The sequence below is a fragment of the Lottia gigantea genome (assembly GCF_000327385.1).
Source record: "Lottia gigantea unplaced genomic scaffold LOTGIsca_96, whole genome shotgun sequence".
Classification (NCBI taxonomy): Eukaryota; Metazoa; Mollusca; class Gastropoda; family Lottiidae; genus Lottia; species Lottia gigantea.
The window spans coordinates 501509-522393 of record NW_008711113.1 but is presented as its reverse complement, the minus strand read 5'-3'; the positions used below and the strand labels follow the sequence as shown (position 1 = coordinate 522393).

Sequence of the window (20885 nt, the reverse complement as noted above, 5' to 3'; positions counted from 1 at the left end):
CCACAAACAGGGCAGCCGTTATAAGCTTCAACATCTTGATCTGGAACATTAAGAACAAACATAATTTTGTCATGAACCATCTGGCGAATACCGCCACTTTCTGACAATAGCATAGATCATGTTTCGTGATCAACCAAATAATTAAATACTGATATCGGGAAACTATGTACTTATAAAATATTTACTGTTGTATCTTTGTAACTCTACGAGCACGCTAAGGTAGTCTTTACAATGTCAGGCTATACATTGAACACCTTTCTAGTATCACGAAAAGCAACGATTTGATTGGATTGTACGCCAGCAAATAAAGCCAATCATAGCCCTGGACATCTTGTAAACATCATGGCTTATTGATAATATACTTTAGATGTATTCGCTGGCGTACAATCTAATCAAATCGTTGCATTTACAAAACTTCGATCAATAGAATGGTCGCAGAATCCGAACGCTTATTTACACTGTCAGCGACAACTGCGATTTTAACATTCAGGTCTACCGATTGATACGACCCTCATGTGTACAAATAGCTGCTATCAGTTGTTGAAAATCCAAAAGTCCACCTGAATCCTAGCTTATCATCTAGATCACCTATTTTCGATATCATCAGGTCTGTCTAAAAAAATTTTTTAAAGCTAATTAAAAATTTATACTTTATACTTACGCCGTATCTATGTATCACTAGATTTTCTTTACAATGATTAAAAATATATTTGATGACTTTATTATATAGGATGGATTCTGATATTCAATGACCCATGTGCCATGTGGATCTGACGAGTGGTTTCAAGTTTCATTATAGAAATCCCTTTCGTATCATTCTCTTTTAGAGAAGTCATTCTTTTAATTTCAAGTCAAAGTCATATCTGTCAAATTATCTTTTGAATGAAAACTGACACAATGACAGAAAAACGTCAAAACAAACCACGAAAAATAATCATTACACAATGTCAGTAAAATAAATTCTTTGCGACTCCAATCTAACGCAGATCAGATTAGAATTGCTATTCTGATAATTTACGTCTCTCTTGTAATCTATCAAGTTGTCCGCCTCAATCCCATTCAAATGAAATTATTTTTAACCAATCAAGGCGTCACAAGCAGAACCTTTTTGGCCGTTTGGTGATGACAGTGACGTATTCTGGAAAATCGCTTGCGAGGTGGCTGTCATATTGATCTACTTGTAGGTTTCGCTATCCCATTATTGGTCACTATCTTCAGGAAACGTATTGCGGAAACGATGCTTTACCTTAATAGTCAACATCGGTGGGTGTAAAATTCCGAATTCCGAAACGAATTGGGTCAGAAAGATCTACAAATCGAGACTAAAGCTGCTAAAGGCTGTGCTTGAATTTGGGAATGACAGCACATGAATATTTTTTGAAACGAATAACTGTTTTTTATTTCTTTACAGTAATATTTCAGTTAAATTATTATAATTTGGACAACCAATTGATGTGATATGATTATTAATTAGTATATTATCACAATATTGGACATTGTCATCGATATCCAAATTTAAATAGCTTGATGGTACTGAGCAGGGGGAAATCTACACATTCTGAAAACGATGGTCTTACACCTAATGTATGCCGGAATACAGATTAATGATTATCCAAATTTAACACCCCCATGTGGCCGAAGGGAATGAATAGGCTGAACCATCTGCTGCTCAATACTTAGGAAAACCGACTGACATGGACATGAGGGAATCCTTAAGGCTAAAATCAAAGCGTGTAGTGAGTGAGAATTGACTTACTGGCTGGAAGTAGTGCTGTGTATTGCCAATCATGCTAGGATACATACGTACCGCGATACAGGGGTCACGATACGATATGCGGTAATGCGCTTAAAATTAATGTTTTATCTTCAAAGTAGAGCTGAGTATTGCCAATCACGTGACGATACGCTACGTATCGTGATACAAGGGTCACGGTACCATATCGCAATATGGGATAATGGGCTTAAAATTAACGCGTTATTTTCAATCTCTCAATATTTATTAATTATAGTTTTAGAATTGTTGAAAATCGACAAAAAATAAGTCCGTATTTCTTTGCCAAATCTGAAGCAGACAATTGTGACGTATAACTCCATTTCATGTCAAAACTTCCCGTATTGCACACTGTATATGGTTATCTATTGTACCCAATTACTGCAATCGCGAATAAACAACAATTAAAAGTTTTAACGGAATTTATTTTAATATTTTAATTAGGACAAGATTTCTCTGTACATGATTCATTTGGGTTATCAGTTTTAAAGAATTGGTAACAGCATGTGTCAGTTTCACTTTTCATTTCGCATCCTTCGACGTGAAAAGCTCCTCCTCTGTATCCAACTCTGAATAGAAAAAATAAAATGAAATGAACGTGTTTTTTATTCTGCATCTGCATAATTGGGCTTATGAAGACGGGTACCGAGATGTAGTTAGGAATAAAAGAAATTTTATCAGGACAACAGGATAAGCCTACACGTTTTACATTTCCAACTGTCGAGGTAATATTAACGTACACAGCCTATTGCACACGGGGATCAGTTTATTGTCCCATCTGAACGACCAGACGCCATTTCCATTTCAGCACCACTGTCATCCATCACGGAATATGGAGTTAACAATCTCAAAAGCAGGGTGAATATATATTCACAAGGTCAATCTATAACGAACTTTGACTTATACCTTCACTACCATAGCCACTTTTCTTGTATTAATTTGTAAATGTAGCGATTTGGTTGGATTGGTTTGTACGTTAGTGAATATAGCTTATCGAAAGTCTCCGACAGAAAAACTGTAAACAATAAGACTTTCTCTAGGACGAAAAAGAAAAATCAGAAAACAAAAAGAAACGAAATTAGAATCTATAAGATTGGTACTCACCCACAACATGATAAACCATTTTTAGTACAGCTACAATCAGTACAATCATGTCTTAAGGTTTCGCCGACTTCCATTCGTCCGTTTGGTCCGTCACAGTATTGGTCTATTTTACCATTATCTATGAAAGTAGGAAAAGGATAACAACGTGGGTGTGTGGGAACCTGTTAAGACGCTTGTCCCTAAGCTACGGTACGACGACTATCCACACCATCGTACCGTTGCTAAAGGGAAATGGCCAGCACATTGTTCTGAGGCTAAATGAAAAAAACCTTCGTGGGTAATTTTTTTTCCCGATCACCTCGATGGTGCGGTTGAGATCCGCAGTGGCTCAGGGAGTTGGACGATTGCTCGTTAACCTGAAGGTCTATGGATCAAGCTCGGTAATAGTCGAGATGACTATCGTTTTTCTTTCATTCCAGCTCCTCGCTGTTGGTGATGCTGAGTGACAGACATTTAAAAACACATCTAGTCGGTCGGATGGACAATAAACTAGATTGTGCGACTTGCCCATTATATTAGCTCAAGTCAGCTTATGTTATATTCAATTGGCTAACCCAGATTCCATGTAGGATTGTAGACTTTACACCAAATGTGAAGCGATTGGCAAAAATAAAATGTGACGTCAAGGCGGAATCATTTCAACGACCAGCAATCTGTCCGAACCGAAGATGCTCGGACAGAAAGGTTTTCCATTCCCCTGTTGGTTATGCAGGTAAAAAAGCGTTTTCCGATAGAAAAGGGGAGGTAAAATTCCATTTTACTTACTGTCTACATTAAGATTGATAGGACCAGCAGTACACGATGAGGCAACTGGTTGGATTAGAATAGTGGCTATTATAACCGAACTTAAAACAAACAAACACTTCATTGTGATGGCGATATTCTACAAAAGAAACTATTTCGTATGGAAATGTGTTTTGACAAAAGGTCATTTGGAATACCAAATTAATAGAACCAATATGGGCATATTAGGACATGGTCCGTTAATTTAAGATCTGCGTCGTTATCTCTCATGATATGTTATAACACTCATGAAATTGCGTCACCCTTGTCCGTTCGTCGGTTCGTCCACAATTACTCGTAAACAATCTAGAAGTCACAGTTCTTGACGGATTTTGACGAAACTTAGTGTGAGTAAACACCCTAGAATGAACCCTATTCAAAATCAGAAAAATAGTTCATATGAGTTCTTGTCCTTGTTCTTGAAAACTCGTTCAATTTTTGGGGTAGTTTTGGTAATATTGTTCACTCCTAAAGCTATACTGATGATTGTCACTGTACTGCCAAATATCTTAATTTTAAATCAAAGCTGCCAGTGGATATATATTACCTTGCCCAGTAAGCTATTTTTTATAAAACCTGTGGAGGTACATGTTTATAGAAATTAAAAAATCAACGTAAAGACAATACTATTCTGAGACAGATATTCCAATTCTTTTACAAAAAATGTTGAAAAAAATTTTAGAAACTTTTTTGCTTTCCTGAATTTAAAGAATCCAAGCATTGACCTACCTCAAGCTCCTGCTAAGACACAAAGATAAATAATATAATGGCGCAATCTGCATGAAATTGCATGAAATTTATTATATATATATACTTTATATTGACCCTATGACCTGAAATTTAATTTCATAAGATTTATTACATTATAATCACAGACATTTTTTCTGATATTGTTTATTAAAGCTGGTCCACGCATTTCAGAAAGGAGTGACTGACAGCCAAGCAGCTGGGCAAACAACTATAGTTTGAATGTCGTAACGTTTTAATAAAAGTAGTCTCTGACATCCAGATTTTTCCTGTCTTAGATACCTTGTCGCAGCTTTGTGGTAGGACTTGGTGATAGAGGCTAAACGTGACGAATTATATAATATGTCAGTATGCAGAATATTGCAGGTTGTGTGTAATATTAATATTGATCATCAGATTGAAATCGAAAACGATTAAGCCAATGCCACAAACAGACGACGTACGGGGTGCGTGCGGTGCAGTAAAAATACAGTTGAAAATAGTAGAAGCAAATCGTGTTCGCACCGTGCAGGCCCGTAACCAGACTTGATTTGTTTAGAGTTGCAAGTGTGCTTAGTTGCAGTAATGGAATTGGTCGGTTGTCAGACTTTTTTCAGGAGGGCATTGCCCATTGTGATTTCACATTATTAAAATAATAATCTTTCATAGCTCACACACCACTGTGAGTCATGTCGATATGATGTACTGACGTGGAAAAAGAGGAATCCTGTTCTTCATCTTTATTAGCAATGTCAAGTTATTACGAACTGTGCTACAGACCGCGGAGGTCAAAAATCTTTGTTGCAAATCTACAAAAAAGAAGTCCGTTTTTCTTTGCCCCGAAGCAGAGAATTGTGGCGTAAAATTTCATTTCATGTACAAAACTTCCCGTACATGTACATGGTTATCTACTACACCCTATTACTGAAATCGCGAATAAACAACAATTGAAATTTTAAACGAGTTTTATTTTAATATTTAAGTAGAGGGACAAGATTTCTCTGTACATGATTCATTTGGGTTATCAGTTTTAAAGAATTGGTAACAGCATGTGTCAGTTTCCCTTCTCATTTCACATCCTTTGAATTTGAAAGATCCTGCTTTGTATCCAACTCTGAAAAAAATAACGAAAACATTTTAGCAGATAGAATTCTAGCTAAAGAAAACGGAATTGATAATCCCAAAATGGCAGTGAACTATTTTGACAGTGGTCATTCTGGTCAACAAGGTTACGATGATACCCAACACTTCTTTACTGTCATCGTAAAGGTAATTTAATAGATGTTAAAACCGGGGTTCCCGACTTTTTCCAAGCAACTACCCCATTCCAGAAACCGGCATAAGATTGCGACCTTTCAAAGTAACAAGTGGTTGCCTTTCAAAATACACCCACACCCTGAAGAACTTTCAATGTGTCAAGGGCGGTCGCCAACCTTTCTCAAATTGTATCAAAAAGACAATATACGACCACATTATAATTATAACATTTTACTCAATTTTATTGTAATATATCGTTACCATTTATAATATATTATCGTTCAATATTTGACAGCCAATTATTAAAAAATGTGATGGTTGCACCTATTTCTTAGGGACAAGTTAAGCAATCATCCCCGTCGCCAGAAGTAAATTGGTGCCGGGGCCCGAATTTTGTGTCGAGGTAGGGAGGTCGTAGTTCGGCACCGCGAAGGCACGGAAACACGAAATCTCCATCAAAACGTTCATCTACGAAAAGTATCTTCTGTGGTTAAGATGCATCCCGGAAAATGCATTTCGGTGATTCCAAACGCATTTGATATGCAATTTCAAAGTATGATGCAATTTGGCTAAAACTTGAGCACAAAAGGTGCGTCGTCAAATTTTAGATACGTGCACATTATAGTCCCTATACTATAGTACAGTATATTATAGCAAATGTGGTAGAAAGCTTGTTAGATAACAATTGGAATGATTGAATATAAGAAAACAAAAAATAACGGAAGATAATAAGTTTTAATAAGATAGATACTCACCCACAACATGATAAACCATTTTTAGTACAGCTACAATCAGTACAAGCATGTCTTACGGTATCTCCGACTTCCATTCGTCCTTTTGGTCCGTCACAGTATTGGTCTATATCACCATTATCTATGAAAGACAGGAACAGCCACATTTTATGAAAAGGATAACAACTTACGTGTTTGGGATCCTGTAAGGACGCCGGTCCTTAAGCAAGAGTATGACGATTATCCACAGAACGCTTGTCCTTAGCCTGATGAATAAACCGTCGAGGGTAAATTTTGTCCTCCACTAGGAAGGGACGTTTGAAATCCGTTTGCCTGTTAGTCTGAAGGTCCATGGGTCAATCCCTGTAATAGTTGAGATGATACCTTCGGATTTTTTTAATGCCAGTTTCTATTCGGTCGGTTTGGCAATAACCTAGGATCAGTTTATGACAAAATTGATTGTCATGTTCAGGATATTATCTCAGGTAGCTTATGTTAATTGGTCAGATTCTATGGAGTATTGAAACCTTGACGCCACATGTGAGGCGTCAGCTGATTAGCCAAAAAAAATAAAACGGATGGGACTTGATTTCGACGACCGATAGAGCTTTTAGAACTGAATATGCTCCTTAACGGACAAATCAGTTATTTTCCAACAGAAAAGTGGAGATCAACTCCATTTTACTTACCTTCTACCTTAAGATTGAGAGAGCCAAAATAACACGATGACACAACTGGTTCGATTACAATAGTGGCTATTATAACCAAACTTAAAACTAACAAACACTTCATTTTGTTGGCAGTATTCTACAAAAGAAACTTTTTCGCACGAAAATGTGTTTTAAGAAAAGGTCATCTGAAATACCAAATTAGAAGTTTACAGGACCAATATGGTCATATCTGGTTCGTTAATCGTTATAGCGGAAATCTCTATATATTATAACTAAGAATATGTTTTCAATTGGTACGAGCGTATTAAAATTTTAAATGTAAGGGTCAAATGCATCTCGGGCGGACTTGCGGAACTTGCAGTAGCCGCGAGTAAATGTTTTAATGAAATGAATGAGTCGGCTGCGACGCGGCAGAGCGCCACAGCAATTGTCGATCGCAAAAATTGACATGCGATATTTAAACGTCAAAACGAAACTATACATAAACTATTGATGTTATCAAAGAACACTTAGGCCAGGGGTTTACAATTGTTCCAAAACATTTGGCAAGACTATCAAGCACCTCATTTCAAGCACCCCGTAAATTTCAAAGTAACCTTTAACTGAAATACCTGACTTACCCGAAGCATGAATGTGCAATTGTATTAAACTAATATTGAAAATTAAAATTAAAATTTTTATTGAATTTTTTCCATTTTTTTTTATGAGAATTGGAATATCAGCCCAAAAAATATTACTATTTATCTTAGAATGCCTTTGCGTTGATGAAACATGAATAGTCTTGTTCGCCGACTTTTGTCGCTGACAAGACAAGACCATAGCATTGCCGACAGGATTTATAAAATCAAACCAGTTTGATATTCGCCGTTGATTGTTTTATCGTTTGCAAGTCAGAGAATCATTATCCAATAAGATTCATTTAATTGCATGTGCCGCACGTGATTATCGGCATAGAGGAAAACTGGAGATTTTTTGGTCTCCTCTGTGCACACAGCCGGTCGTCGAAACTCTTGACAAGGCTCTAACAGTGCTGTTTTGAGGCTGATATTCCAATTAAATTCTCTTCAAAAATATTGAAAAAAATTAAAAAAAACTTAAGCATCGACCTACCTCAAGCTCCTTCTAAAACTAACAGAGAAATAATATAATAATAGCACAATCTGTATGAAACTGGGACAACTAATTATATATGTATATACATTGACCTTATGACCTGAAATCTAATGTCAAAAGATTTATTTCATTATAATCACAGGCAATTTTCCGATATTGTTAATTATTAAGGTTGGTTCACGCATTTCAGAACGGAATGACTGACAGCGTTTCCAGCAGCTGGGTAAACAACAAAGGCCGAATGACATAACGTTTCAATAATTATTAATCTCTGACACCCAAATCTTTCCTGTCTCAGATGACTCGTCGCAGCTGTGCTCAAACAAAGGCAGAATTGGTGATAGAGGCTAGATATGATGAATTACATATGTCAGTATCCAGAATATTGCAGGTTGTGTAATATTAAAACAGATGGAAATTGAAAACGAATAGGCTAGCGTCGCAAATAAACGACGTGTGGGGCCTGGTGCGGTGTACGGTACAGTATAGATACAGTAGAAAATCGTGGAAGCGAATCGTGTCAGCACCGTGCAGGCCCATAGCCGGACTTGAATGTCCGATGGAGCTAGTAATATATCTCGAGGGGCAATGGTGTATGGTGTTTAGTTGCAGTAGTTGTCAGACTTTATCAGGAGGACCCTGCCAATTGTGATTTCATATCATTAAAAAAGCCCTTTAAATAGCGCAGAAACTTGTAAAAGATGTGACAATGAAGAAAATTCTTCCGGGACAGCGGCATATCCTTCATCTTTTATTATATCCAGTCTCCCAATATCTAATTGTTCCTGTTACTACTATGTAAGCAACGCATCTGTGTTTGGTTTCGATTCCATGATATCAAGAACTTGTGTAAAAGAGCCCTGAACTCAGTGTAACATAAGTAATTAATGCAAGTCTGTGAGAAGTCATAAAGACTCATAATACGGTTGTTTGGTAAAATATGTTGCTTTTGATTATTTAATTGAGAGCAATTTTCACATAATGAGTGTAATCAATATACTATCATATAGGTTACTGTAAACTTTGTACTTGAAATACCCAATAAACAATTCGAACCACGTGATCTCTCTTAAACAAGACAAACCCAGTAGCAAATTGGCAACAGGTGTGATCGAGTCTTTTTAGTGTATTTTCTTTCCCCTGTTGACAAATAGTAGCAAACATTTGTAAGTTTGAACATGACCTTCTTAATCGTAATTGTCACTTGTGTAATTTGAACTCAAATGATGGACAGTAGCCTTTGCATTAACACATGTACACCAAATAATCGATTTGAATTGAGGAATCAGTGGTCTAAGCTACGGAGTTTAATCAACAAAAATGTGTATGCATATCCGGTTCCGATTCAAAACATAAATTGAGCAGTCCATATTATTTTCAGGTAGTGTAGGTAGTAATTTAAAGAATAAAATCCTAATTTGCATAGTTATAATTATTATCTATTCTACTTCGAAATGAAGTGGACTGGTCGTGTATAAATATTTGCTTGACCATATACCGATATATATTTGCGATACCGCATGGCCTAAACCATACATCATTACGAATTCATTCTGACCAAATACCGCGACAATCTAGTCTACGATATAATTTCTGCTGGAAGCGGATACCATTTCATTTGGCCCGACCAGGCCTTATGACCTCTCATCCACCAACCAACCAACGAATACGATTTTGATGTGAAAGGGTTTTAGCCTGGGGTTTCCTACATAAAAAGTCCAAATTCGCTTTACAAACTTTAATAATCAAACATCAGATTTTCGTAAAAACACACACTTTTTCTCAATACACAATATCCCTCTAGGGAACAATTGACAATTGCCTAAGCACTCGTGATTATCCAGTCACAAATGGAAATGGGAGGGTCTAATACTTCAAATGGAACATAACACGATTGTTGATTGATCATTTTCTCAGTGGGTGTGCCTCGTGGAAATGTCACTGGTGTCATCTGGCGGACGTTTCCTGTAATTGAATACTTCTCTAAAATTCGTTAAAATTCTAATTAAATTATTTAATACATATGTCGACACAAATTTCAATAACCCATTTTTGAAATAAGTGGCCTTTTGTAGTCGAAGTAAACAAATTTGAAGCCATTGACTTCGAGGAGAAAATGCGACATCTGTGTATGTGAGTGTGTTTGTACCATTAGTGAAGTGCAAATACTGCAATTCGATCTTGTTCTACTTGCTAATGGGTGGTGTGTGTGGGGGTGGGGATCTACACCCCTCACCTTCTTCATTTACTTTTTCATTTCATTTATCTTTTTCTCATCTTGTCTTCCTCAATTTTTATGACGATGGTTTGTACTTGTAGTTATAGCTATGATGTTGCCAATAATAAACACTTTCATCTTGTTTTGCTACTGTTGGAATTATTATATCCATGTACTTTGATATATAAGTCTATAAAAAACAATATAATTTGATATCTATTAATTGATAATTTATTATGTACTATTATATATCATTATGTATTATTATATATCATTATGTATTATTATTTATGCTGCCCTTAAAGGTCGTACATTAGGATAAATAAACCTGCAGTAATTATATGCCATAGAACCTCCGAAATATCAGTTTTTTGCTTGGAATTCTGTCTAGACGAAACACATTGATTCAATGTCAGCCAATATCTGCGCTCAAATTAGCTCTTTCAGTTGCAGGTATTTGATGACTCGTCTATAGCAAGTGTTGTCGAGTTCTTGTTACTATAATGTTCTTGTATCTCTGATTCATTTAATGATTTCCTTAGAAATATCCCACTTTTTAAACAATCTTCGTAATAACATTTTGGATTTTGAGCTTATCGGTCATCCATACTCATACTATTTGCTTTATGTTTGCTATGATCGCATGATTGTCATTTAAGTTAAGTTCACAATTACGGATCTTTTCTACCAAATGGTCCTTGGCCAAACCTCTTGGCATTGATTTGTCACAGATTATCCATACCCATTTACAGCTGGTCGACTGGAATTATGAGTGACGATGACTTATTCAAGGTGATCGAACTTTCACGCGCCAATCGAGATCGAAACCATGTGAAAGTCTGATGATCTTGAAAAAGACGTGGGGAAATCTCTCCAGCAGAATGGCTGCGAACTCTCTTGCTTGATCGATTACTCGTGTTTTGAAAGGGACAACTGTTTTAATAAAAGTGTGTTCCATTCCTAACAGCAGAACCAGTACATCATTTCTACGCATTAAGGATAATACAAGCCTTTTGTTACGAATGATACCGCACGTATGGACAAAACCCTTAATGGCTCTAATTGGTCTTATCAAGTTCAGTTCCACTGGTGACGTAGTAAGAACAATAAGTTAACCGCACCACACCAGAAATATGACAATTTCTATCTAATGATTTCCTGTTATTGAAATGTGCTATAATTGGTAATTAACCATAGAAATCCCCGTTAGTCCGAATATCCAAGTCGCTTAATATTACGTTATTTGAATGTTAAGTAGGAAGGTGGGTAGGAAGATGACAAGTTACTGATATCGCAAACTAGGTAGATGTTGGTAGTCGATGAAGTTGGTAGTTGGTGTTTGGATTGGTTCAAATTGGATGAATCTGTGCTATTGGTTTGGTAGTTGATAATCATTCTATATTCTGTCTATTTATAGAGGCAATTTAACGGAAGAGGTCTTAAATGAAAGAACTATACTTTACATATATATTGCTTATTGACCAAACCTCTTGGTATTGATCTTTCACGGATTATCCCTACACATTCACAAGTGGGTCGACTAGAGTTAAGATGAATTATTCGAGGTCATCGGACATTCACACGCCGATCGATCTAAGAACCCACGACAACCATTTGTTCGACGTAACCAAGCAAATGAAGTAAACAATAAACGCTCTAACCATCTTTACATGAAGTACTGACACATTTTGGTTTTAAGAACGCAAAATCGTATCTGTTTGTGACACATTTTAAGAATTCAATGAAAGTAAATCAGAATGCAAGTATAGATTCTCGGATTATGCCAACTATTAGAAGGTCGATGACTTAGTTTTTGACACTGCGCATCTGTTAATTAGGATTGTCGTCATTCCAATTTAACATCAATTGGTACATAAACGTGTTTAGGATCACATGAAACCATTCTCTTCTGTATAATTTTGTCTGGTCAAGATGAAGGTTTTTATTTTTGTCTTTGTATTTTGTATGGTGTGCATATACAATGTGCAAGCTTTTGGAGAATGCAGTGCCGGATTAACCAAAGGTATGTATATTGTTGTCTTGTCTGCCTGGAAATATTTTGGAGCGTTAAAAACTTCCAGAGGTGGTTGGGCAAATCTCCAATGTTGCATACTTTATTGTGGTTTAGGTATATGAATCAGAGTTTGGGTCATAGTTGTAATTACTCAAACTGATGGACAATACTAAAACTTGGACGATCATCCAGGTACTTTGATCAGGAACACAAATATACCAGCAATATGCCTAAGAATGCAATAGGACAAATAAGGGCTTCGCCTTGTCCATTGCTTTCAAGGTATGCCAAGTGCAAGAACTAACGTCAATGGACATTGGTTTTGAATTACAGCTTCAACCTTAGACTATAGAGGTAAAGCGTTGCTAGGCTTGAATTTGAATTTGAATAGTGTATCCTTCTTTGATAGGTAACCGATGTGAATTAAACCGACCTGATGGAAGTGTGGATCTAAAAGTTAATGAAACAAGAGTGTTCAAGAATACATGCGAGGAATGTGTCTGTTTAAATAAATATTGGATATGCTGCAGGTAGAGTGTTTTTTCTAACGATCTACAGAATTTGGTTGGTATACGGATATACCTATAGATTTTTCTCAGAGCCTTTCAGATATGCAAGGGATAGAGTTTCGTACGTTTGATTTATTTAAGAAATGGAATTAATGAATGTACAACGTCGCCACATATAATCTGTTTTTTTACCCACGAAAATAATTCATTTCACAATTTGCATCAGCCCAATCAGGTAAAGAAAAGCAGGACATAAAACTCAATTTCATTTCAGTATAAGCACTTACGTGACTGGTTTATTGAAACTTATTTCATGTTTCAAATCTTTCAAAGGTGATATTTTATATATAATTTCAGGTTGGGATATAAGGACACGTATGAGAAACAACCCGGATGTTTTAAGAAGATCTACGACAATTGCTGCTACCAATATTTCCATTTATCCGATGACAATGTTCCTTGTGCTCAAAAGCAGTGTCTTGAAGACTATTAGTGCTGAGGGTTTGATGACTGTTAGGATAACGTTCACAGTTCCTGCTTTTAGGGTGCCGATTGCTCTTCCAATAATTATTCTGGTCCAATTTCGTATTACTTATAACGACAAAAACATTTGATGCAATAGTCATGATCTTGGTGGTGCAAACGAATGCATTCACAAATGAACCCTTTTGCTATTTTTGGTAGCCGAAATGCATACTCCATTACGATCCAAAACTAACTTTTAAAATTGTACAATATGCTTCGCCAGTTTAATTAGAATTAGACCAAACTTTCGTTTTGTTTCGATTTTAGCATTTACTTCAGTTAGGGTCTAAAGACGACCTTTTTGAACATTTGTATTTTTGATGACAACAAGCAATTCAAATTTTTTCCCTCTTCAATGCAGGGATTTTGTGACGCGAACGGTGTCTAATGCTTCTCTTTTGTTCACCTTTAGTGACTATATTAGAAATAAAAGTTTATATTAAACGGAACGAAAGTTTTGACTGGCTGCTTCACTATCTCATTTGTGTTATTTATCTCTAGTTGGAATATTCCTTTTTAACGAATTGTTAACTTACCAACAATTTCGTACCAAAAGGGATATAACCAAAGGAAATGTATTATGTCACCGCGTTTCAATTGAGTGTATCAACATTTACTTTCCTTACAAACGTAAACTTAGTTCTGAAGAAAAAATTCACGAACTCTGGATGATGTACCTTATAATATGTAATATTTTAGAAACCTCTTTTTTAGACTATGTACAATGTAGATTACGCAATCTAAGGAATTTCAAGGCCATGGACTAAAATCGGTGAAAACAATATTTTGATGAAAATATTATGGTCTTGACATTGCTCCGTCCCTGCTCTTCCAATGTTTTGTATCAAATCAAATTACAAAATTTTAAAATAATAAACAAAAAGCTTAAATGTTTTCCTTGTAATGTTGACGTGAGTCAACTTTTGATGCAAATGTGGATAGACCTGGTGTTAAATTTCTGACAGTAATAACTTGCAGTGAGCAACATTTTCTATTTCCACGGGTGGCACATTGGTATCGCTTTAAAGAATAGCCCAACAGCTACAACAGGGCAGTCAAATAAGAGCATTAGAGGATTTAAATCCTTGGGGATGATTTGAACTCGCGGCACCTGATCGCAGGGGTGTTCAGTTTGACGCAGAAAAAGCCGAATAATGCCATTCCATCACACATTTGCTGTATTTTTTACCTGTAAAGGCGATGGGTGCCCGTCGCGCACTAGATAAGATAACATAAGATAAGATTTATTGCATATACGCCTCTTGTGGGCAGCATACAAATACCAAAACAATGATTTACGAAAAAGACTGTATGAGGATATGAGTATAGATGTTCCGCGATTGGAATAGGTTAAAATCTTAAGTAGGCCTAAAGTATTTAAAAAGGAAATGCAACTCAAAATAATTGTAGAGGCCACCATTCCAGAAAAACATTCATTTATAATTTCATTTATTTTGACTTTGGGAATAATATCGATGACAAATGACGGACATGTTTGAAATGTGTCAATCAAATAAGTGTTGCCTTGAACCCATATTTTGACTACTTGATCAAAATGACAATTCTGGCACGTGACAAGCAGTCGTCAGAAACACATTTGTTTGAAAGGTGTCAACGATGCCACGCGGTTATTGTTTTCATAACATTTTATAATTTGTGACTTGCAAGTCTAATGAAGATATTCCTATGACCTACTATATTTCCATGTAGGTTAAAGAGCCGGAAAATATTAAGGAGGAGTGCATTTTAAATAATCTTTTATACACTTGTAAACACTGCGACCCCACCCCCCTCCCCTCTTTTTCTTTCAGGATAGCCTTAAGCCGTAAATTTGGCTAACCATTTTTTTTTCTTTTATAACCATAAAAAATGTCAGATAAAAGGCCATTTAGTCTTAGTCATTTCTAATCCCCCAGGAAACTTGTCCGAATCTGTTTCGTCGCTCAGGACGCGGTTGTGTGGTTTCGATTGCTTTCACAAGGGCAGATAACTCACAATGCAAGATGGTGGACAAAACCTGTCAAGAAAGAATATATTTATTACTTTTTGAGATATTTCGGAACAAACTGGATTAAAGTGGCTAATATTTGGACTTTTTACAAGAGTAAGTGTTCATAAAGTAATTCAAATATTTTTGTTGCCCTCGGGTGGAACTGAGATTGAAAAAAACCAGTGTTTCATTCACTCATTCAGCCCAATATTATAATTTCACGACCTTTACCTATTTTGAGAGCTGACTTCAGTGTCAATGACTCAATTTCCTTCCGTTTATGAAAACGTACATATTCTGTTTTAAAATTTCTTCATTTCGTTTTCGTTGATGTTATTGTATTATTCTGGGCTTCAAGTAGAAATATTTGCAAAAGGTGAAGAATAAAACAGGTTACATTTTCCATGAAGGGAAGGGCAGGCTAACTGTAGAATAAATCTTGAGTTCCAAAAGTTAAGCTTTGATGCAATGTAGGTGGTTTCTTGAGACACCGAAATATAGGCATATGCTTTTTCTTGGTGACTTGCACATGGATACAGGACCAGTCATTGGCTATTTAGCTACTTTTGTGGTGGAAGAAGACAGTGCAAGCTTTTACCAATGAGTTGTGTTCTTTTTGTTACACTTGAAATCCACTTGTGTATCATGAGTCACTCTGTTGCCATCTCGAACTCTATACAGACAGCCCTCCATAATGAATTTAAATAACTAAAAAACGAAGAAATCTGACTCAGAGAATAATAGGCATATGAGAAAAATCTGAGGCAGGCACGTGAAGTAGGAAGTTTGTCATATTGGCAACAATATTTATAGTTAATTCTTTCAGACTCTTAAAATAGCCAATACCTACTTATTCTTTTGATTTTTGCTAATCAAGTTTTTTCTAGCATTAAATTACTTCTTCCAACAGATGTTTAAAAAATTGAGAGCCAAAAGAAAGAAAAGGAAGATATCAGTAGAATCATCTGCAGGTGAACCAGCAGAACCAAAGAAAAACTTATCAGATACAGAAAGGTCCACAGATTCAAGACCTCTCTCAGAAGCAGGAAGTTTGTTTGATTTGAGAAGTCTGTGTCCAGGAACTGAAGGAGACATGAGACTTCATCTGTCAATGTGTGGTTGTGGCTTCCTGGGGATCTATCATCTGGGTGTGGCCACATGTCTTGTCAAGCATGGACAAGGATTCTTACAAAACATCTATAAATATGGTGGTGCATCTGCAGGGTCTCTAGTGGCAGCTACTTTACTGATAGATCAACAAAAAATAGATGTAGGTTATATGATTTTTCATCCACTCTTCTTCAATGCTTAATATAGAAAAAGGCATCTTTTTCCACAAAGTAAATACTGAAGTTAGTTTGGATCCACTATTCTTCAATGCTTAATATAGAAAAAGGCATCTTCCATAAAGTAAATACTGAAATTATTATTCATCCACTAATCTTCAACGCTTAATATAGAAAAAGGCATCTTTTTCCACAAAGTAAATACTGAAGTTAGTTTGGATCCACTAATCTTCAATGCTTAATATTGAAAAAGGCATCTTTTTCCATAAAGTAAATACTGAAGTTATTTTTCATCCACTAATCTTCAATGCTTAATATAGAAAAAGGCATCTTTTTCCATAAAGTAAATACTGAAGTTATTTTTCATCCACTAATCTTCAATGCTTAATATAGAAAAAGGCATCTTTTTCCATAAAGTAAATACTGAAGTTATTTTTCATCCACTATTCTTCAATGCTTAATATTAAAAAAGGCATTTTCCATAAAGTAAATACTGAAGTTATATTTCATCCACTAATCTTCAATGCTTAATATAGAAAAAGGCATCTTTTCCTCAAAGTAAATACCGGTACTGAAGTTAGTTTGGATCCACTATTCTTCAATGCTTAATATGGAAAAAGGCATCTTTTCCTCAAAGTAAATACTGAAGTTAGTTTGGATCCACTAAAAGGCAGTTCATTGTAGACAAGAATCTGAATTGATTAAGAATTGAATATTATATACAATTTTAATTAATTTATGATAATTTTGTAATGTTGAGGGTCAAAGCTTTCTTATAATGAGCATATGGTCTTGGTCAGAAATTTTAGTTGCCGACTTGAATCTTGAGTAAAATCCCGCTTATGCCCCCGCTGCTCGTGTCGCCGACAGAATTTATAATATCAAACAAGTTTGTTAATTATCGTCTGCAAGACAGAACGTCATCATCCAATCAGATTAATTTTCTTTTCAATTGCCTGCTCCGCACGTGATTATAGACAAGATGGAAAATGACCGACTGGAGATTTTTATCTCTTTGTGTGCCAGTTGTTGAAACTCAAGACAAGACTCTAATAGGCGACAAAAGTCTCTGACCAAGACCGCTCATGTGCCCACACCTTTAATATGTCGTAGATTCTTCAAGTTAAATTAAAGAAAAAAATCCATGATTTTTAGTAGTAAATAAAATTTAAAGCATCTTTTATTTTTCTCAATTTTTGTTTTTAGGACTGTACCTCCTTTACCTTCAACCTAGCCAAAAGTATTCGGTCCAAACCATTCGGTGCTTTAACCCCACGTTACAGTTTGTTAAAACCTGTACAAAACTTTCTTGAGTCCTCCTTACCAAATGACGCTCATGAAATAGCTACTGGCAGACTGTTTTTATCTCTAACCAATACACAGACCAAGAAAAATGAGATCATGTCAGAGTTTGAATCCAGAGAGGAACTGATTCAAGCATTGATAGCTAGTAGCTATATTCCTGTTTATGCTGGCACCAAACCACCCAGTATAAGAGGCAAGGTTAGTATTTTAATATATATGACATGATTCCTGCCATCCTTGAAATTCCTGGATTATCCTTGAATATGAAAAATAGTTTTCAAGACCTGGAATTTCATGAATTTTTTTTATTGATATTTTATTTTCAAAATAGTAAACATAAGTTCGTTATTAAACAAATCTGAAATTATTCATAAGAAGCTATGTAGACATAAAAAATATATCATCTCTATTTATAACATAGCACAAATGTCCGAAAAATCTTACAAGTTAATCCCTCAAATTAACACATACATAACAAAATACTTACCCATGAAACATAGAGTAATTATCCCTTCTTCCACAAGATAAAATCCATTAAAGCACTAGAAACATAAGAGATTGAGTGAGAATTGAGAATTAAGTGAAGAAAATAAAGACATTTCTTATCATATAATTCCTCAATTTTATTTTTTACAGAAATATATGGATGGAGGCATTACCAACAATCTGCTCCACTTTTCTGATGGTCGGACTATCACAGTCTCACCCTTTTGTGGCAGTCAGGACATTGCACCTCAAGATGTGAAAGGCAAATCGTGGTTTATTACACAGGGTAATCAAGACTATCAACTCAATTGGAACAATATAATGCGTGGAACACATGCATTCTTTCCTCCTTCTAGAAGAGTTCTTCAGCAGTATTTTGAGAAGGGAGAAAGGGATGCTGGTAGATTTCTACGTAAGGAAGGGTGGTATGAAACACAAGTTCCCAAACCTGTGAAAAAGGAAACTGTCACATTATATGAATCTGCTGTTTAAGTTGGATTCAGATCTTCAATTTCAGGATTAAGAAAACTAAAAGTGGCTCATGATTAGAGTTTCATGATGAAGCCATTTCATCATACAAAACCAAATGGCTCATGTTCTTAATCCCATGACAAAGCCATCATATCATACCAAACTAAATAGGTCATGATTAGAGTTTCATGATGAAGCCATTTCATCATACAAAACCAAATGGCTCGTGTTCTTAATCCCATGACAAAGCAATCATATCATACCAAACTAAATAGGTCATGAAAAGAGTTTCATGATGAAGCCATTTCACCATACAAAACCAAATGGCTCGTGTTCTTAATCCCATGACAAAGCCATCATATCATACCAAACTAAATAGGTCATGATTAGAGTTTCATGATGAAGCCATTTCACCATACAAAACCAAATGGCTCATGTTCATAATTCCATGACAAAGCCATCATATCATACCAAACAAATTGTTCTACTTGGGTATTGATTTCATGATAGTCATCATATCAAAACAAATTGTGGCTCATGTAAAAGCCATTCTTAAGATTAAAAGTGTGTCTTAATTTCATGATAAATTCAAAACAAAATTGGCTCATTGTTTTAAGTTCATATCAGAACTATTTACAAGTAATTTAGTTTTATATCATATTCTTTTTTAAGACATTTACTTATATTCATTTGGATACGTCTAAGTGAAATTTATATAATTTTATATAACTACTTTTGAAAGCATTTGATTTACAAATAAGTGTGCTTAGACAATAGGTTCAAAATTCAGCATAGGTCTTCCATGTCTTCAAAACATAAGTTATTGATTTTTTTTTTAATATACATTTAGTTTCCAAAATACAAACAGTTTTGGCACATTTTACGTTTATAATTGCAAAGTTATGACAGGAATTCCTTTTTTAAAAGACTGGATTATTCAAAGCTAGATCTTTGAAATGACAATCAGAACCTCACTTAACTTGTTATAGATGAGATCTATATTAATGTTAATTAAAAATTTATTACTAAGGGCTTTGCAATATACTTGTTTTACAATAAATACAAAAATATACCTTGGAAAAAGGATACTGAAAAACTATTTCTCGCTTTATAAATTTCAAATATTGAAACTTAATCAAAAATCAAATATTAAGAATTATAACATACATAACCATATCCTTATATCAACATTTGTGAAGAACATTATAAATTTTCTAGACCTTAAGCTTATAACATCCAGCCTATTTTAGTCTCATTTTACAGGTAATTTATTTAGATAAAAAATATCGAGCTGTTAGAGGTCCAAATCTAATATAAACTGGTTACTTCACAATTATTAGTATGCTCTGTTTTGTAATCACCTCTTTTTAAAACAATTTCAGGTAGCATATTTTATAAATCTTTTCATTTATTAGTAAAGTCATTTATAAAAATATAAACATTATACAAAAGGCCCCTAAAATACATCAATCAATACCCAGTACGTAGGTAGATAGTTTCACAGGTTGAAATGATTAGTCATTCCTAGATATTTGATTGTTTAAGATATTTTATTTTTTGTTATGTGTAAACTGTAAAGTTTTGTCATGTGTTCAAGTCATACTGTTCTAGCCTTTTTTGACTGTCTTTATTTATCTTCAATTCTGCTGAACATTGGTTTAAAGGGAGAGGTTGGCCATTTTGGGGGGTTTGATTTCGGTCTTGAATATATTTAAATAGTCTTCAGAAGTACTATTTCTATTTCTATTTCTAACTTAACTATAGGAAAGACGAGTTGTCACTTAACTTTCAAATAAGGATGATTATGAACAATATGAATTTGAAGGCTCAAATTTCGACGGTGCTATGAACACTTACTGATTAGCTTAGCTAAAAAATAAGACTAAGGTACAGTTGGTGGAATGTATTGGGAAGCTGTTCCTTTA

The 20885-nt window shown here is 35.1% G+C and overlaps 4 protein-coding genes across 4 annotated transcripts; 2 read left to right on the top strand and 2 right to left on the bottom strand.

Moving 5' to 3' along the window:
• Positions 1-2178: 2178 nt before the first annotated feature.
• LOTGIDRAFT_237139 (hypothetical protein) lies at positions 2179-4427 on the bottom strand. Its single transcript, XM_009068933.1, has 4 exons — positions 4388-4427; positions 3642-3758; positions 2876-2994; positions 2179-2340 (listed from the first exon to the last, which is right to left on the bottom strand). The coding sequence occupies exons 2-4, from the start codon at positions 3741-3743 to the stop codon at positions 2208-2210; spliced, it is 354 nt and encodes a 117-aa protein (XP_009067181.1). The 5' UTR covers positions 3744-3758; positions 4388-4427; the 3' UTR covers positions 2179-2207.
• A 905-nt stretch (positions 4428-5332) lies between these two features.
• LOTGIDRAFT_237138 (hypothetical protein) lies at positions 5333-8187 on the bottom strand. The gene is made up of 4 exons (XM_009068932.1): positions 8154-8187; positions 7062-7179; positions 6397-6514; positions 5333-5498 (listed from the first exon to the last, which is right to left on the bottom strand). Exons 2-4 carry the CDS (start codon positions 7162-7164, stop codon positions 5363-5365), a joined length of 357 nt encoding a protein of 118 aa, XP_009067180.1. The 5' UTR covers positions 7165-7179; positions 8154-8187; the 3' UTR covers positions 5333-5362.
• A 4062-nt stretch (positions 8188-12249) lies between these two features.
• LOTGIDRAFT_237137 (hypothetical protein) lies at positions 12250-14312 on the top strand. Its single transcript, XM_009068931.1, has 3 exons — positions 12250-12397; positions 12798-12918; positions 13255-14312. The coding sequence occupies exons 1-3, from the start codon at positions 12307-12309 to the stop codon at positions 13388-13390; spliced, it is 348 nt and encodes a 115-aa protein (XP_009067179.1). The 5' UTR covers positions 12250-12306; the 3' UTR covers positions 13391-14312.
• Positions 14313-16505: 2193 nt separating this feature from the next.
• On the top strand, positions 16506-18981 carry LOTGIDRAFT_135250 (hypothetical protein; the record flags this gene model as incomplete). The annotated part of the gene is made up of 3 exons (XM_009068930.1): positions 16506-16682; positions 17905-18201; positions 18640-18981. 3 exons carry the CDS (start codon positions 16506-16508, stop codon positions 18979-18981), a joined length of 816 nt encoding a protein of 271 aa, XP_009067178.1.
• Positions 18982-20885: the final 1904 nt, after the last annotated feature.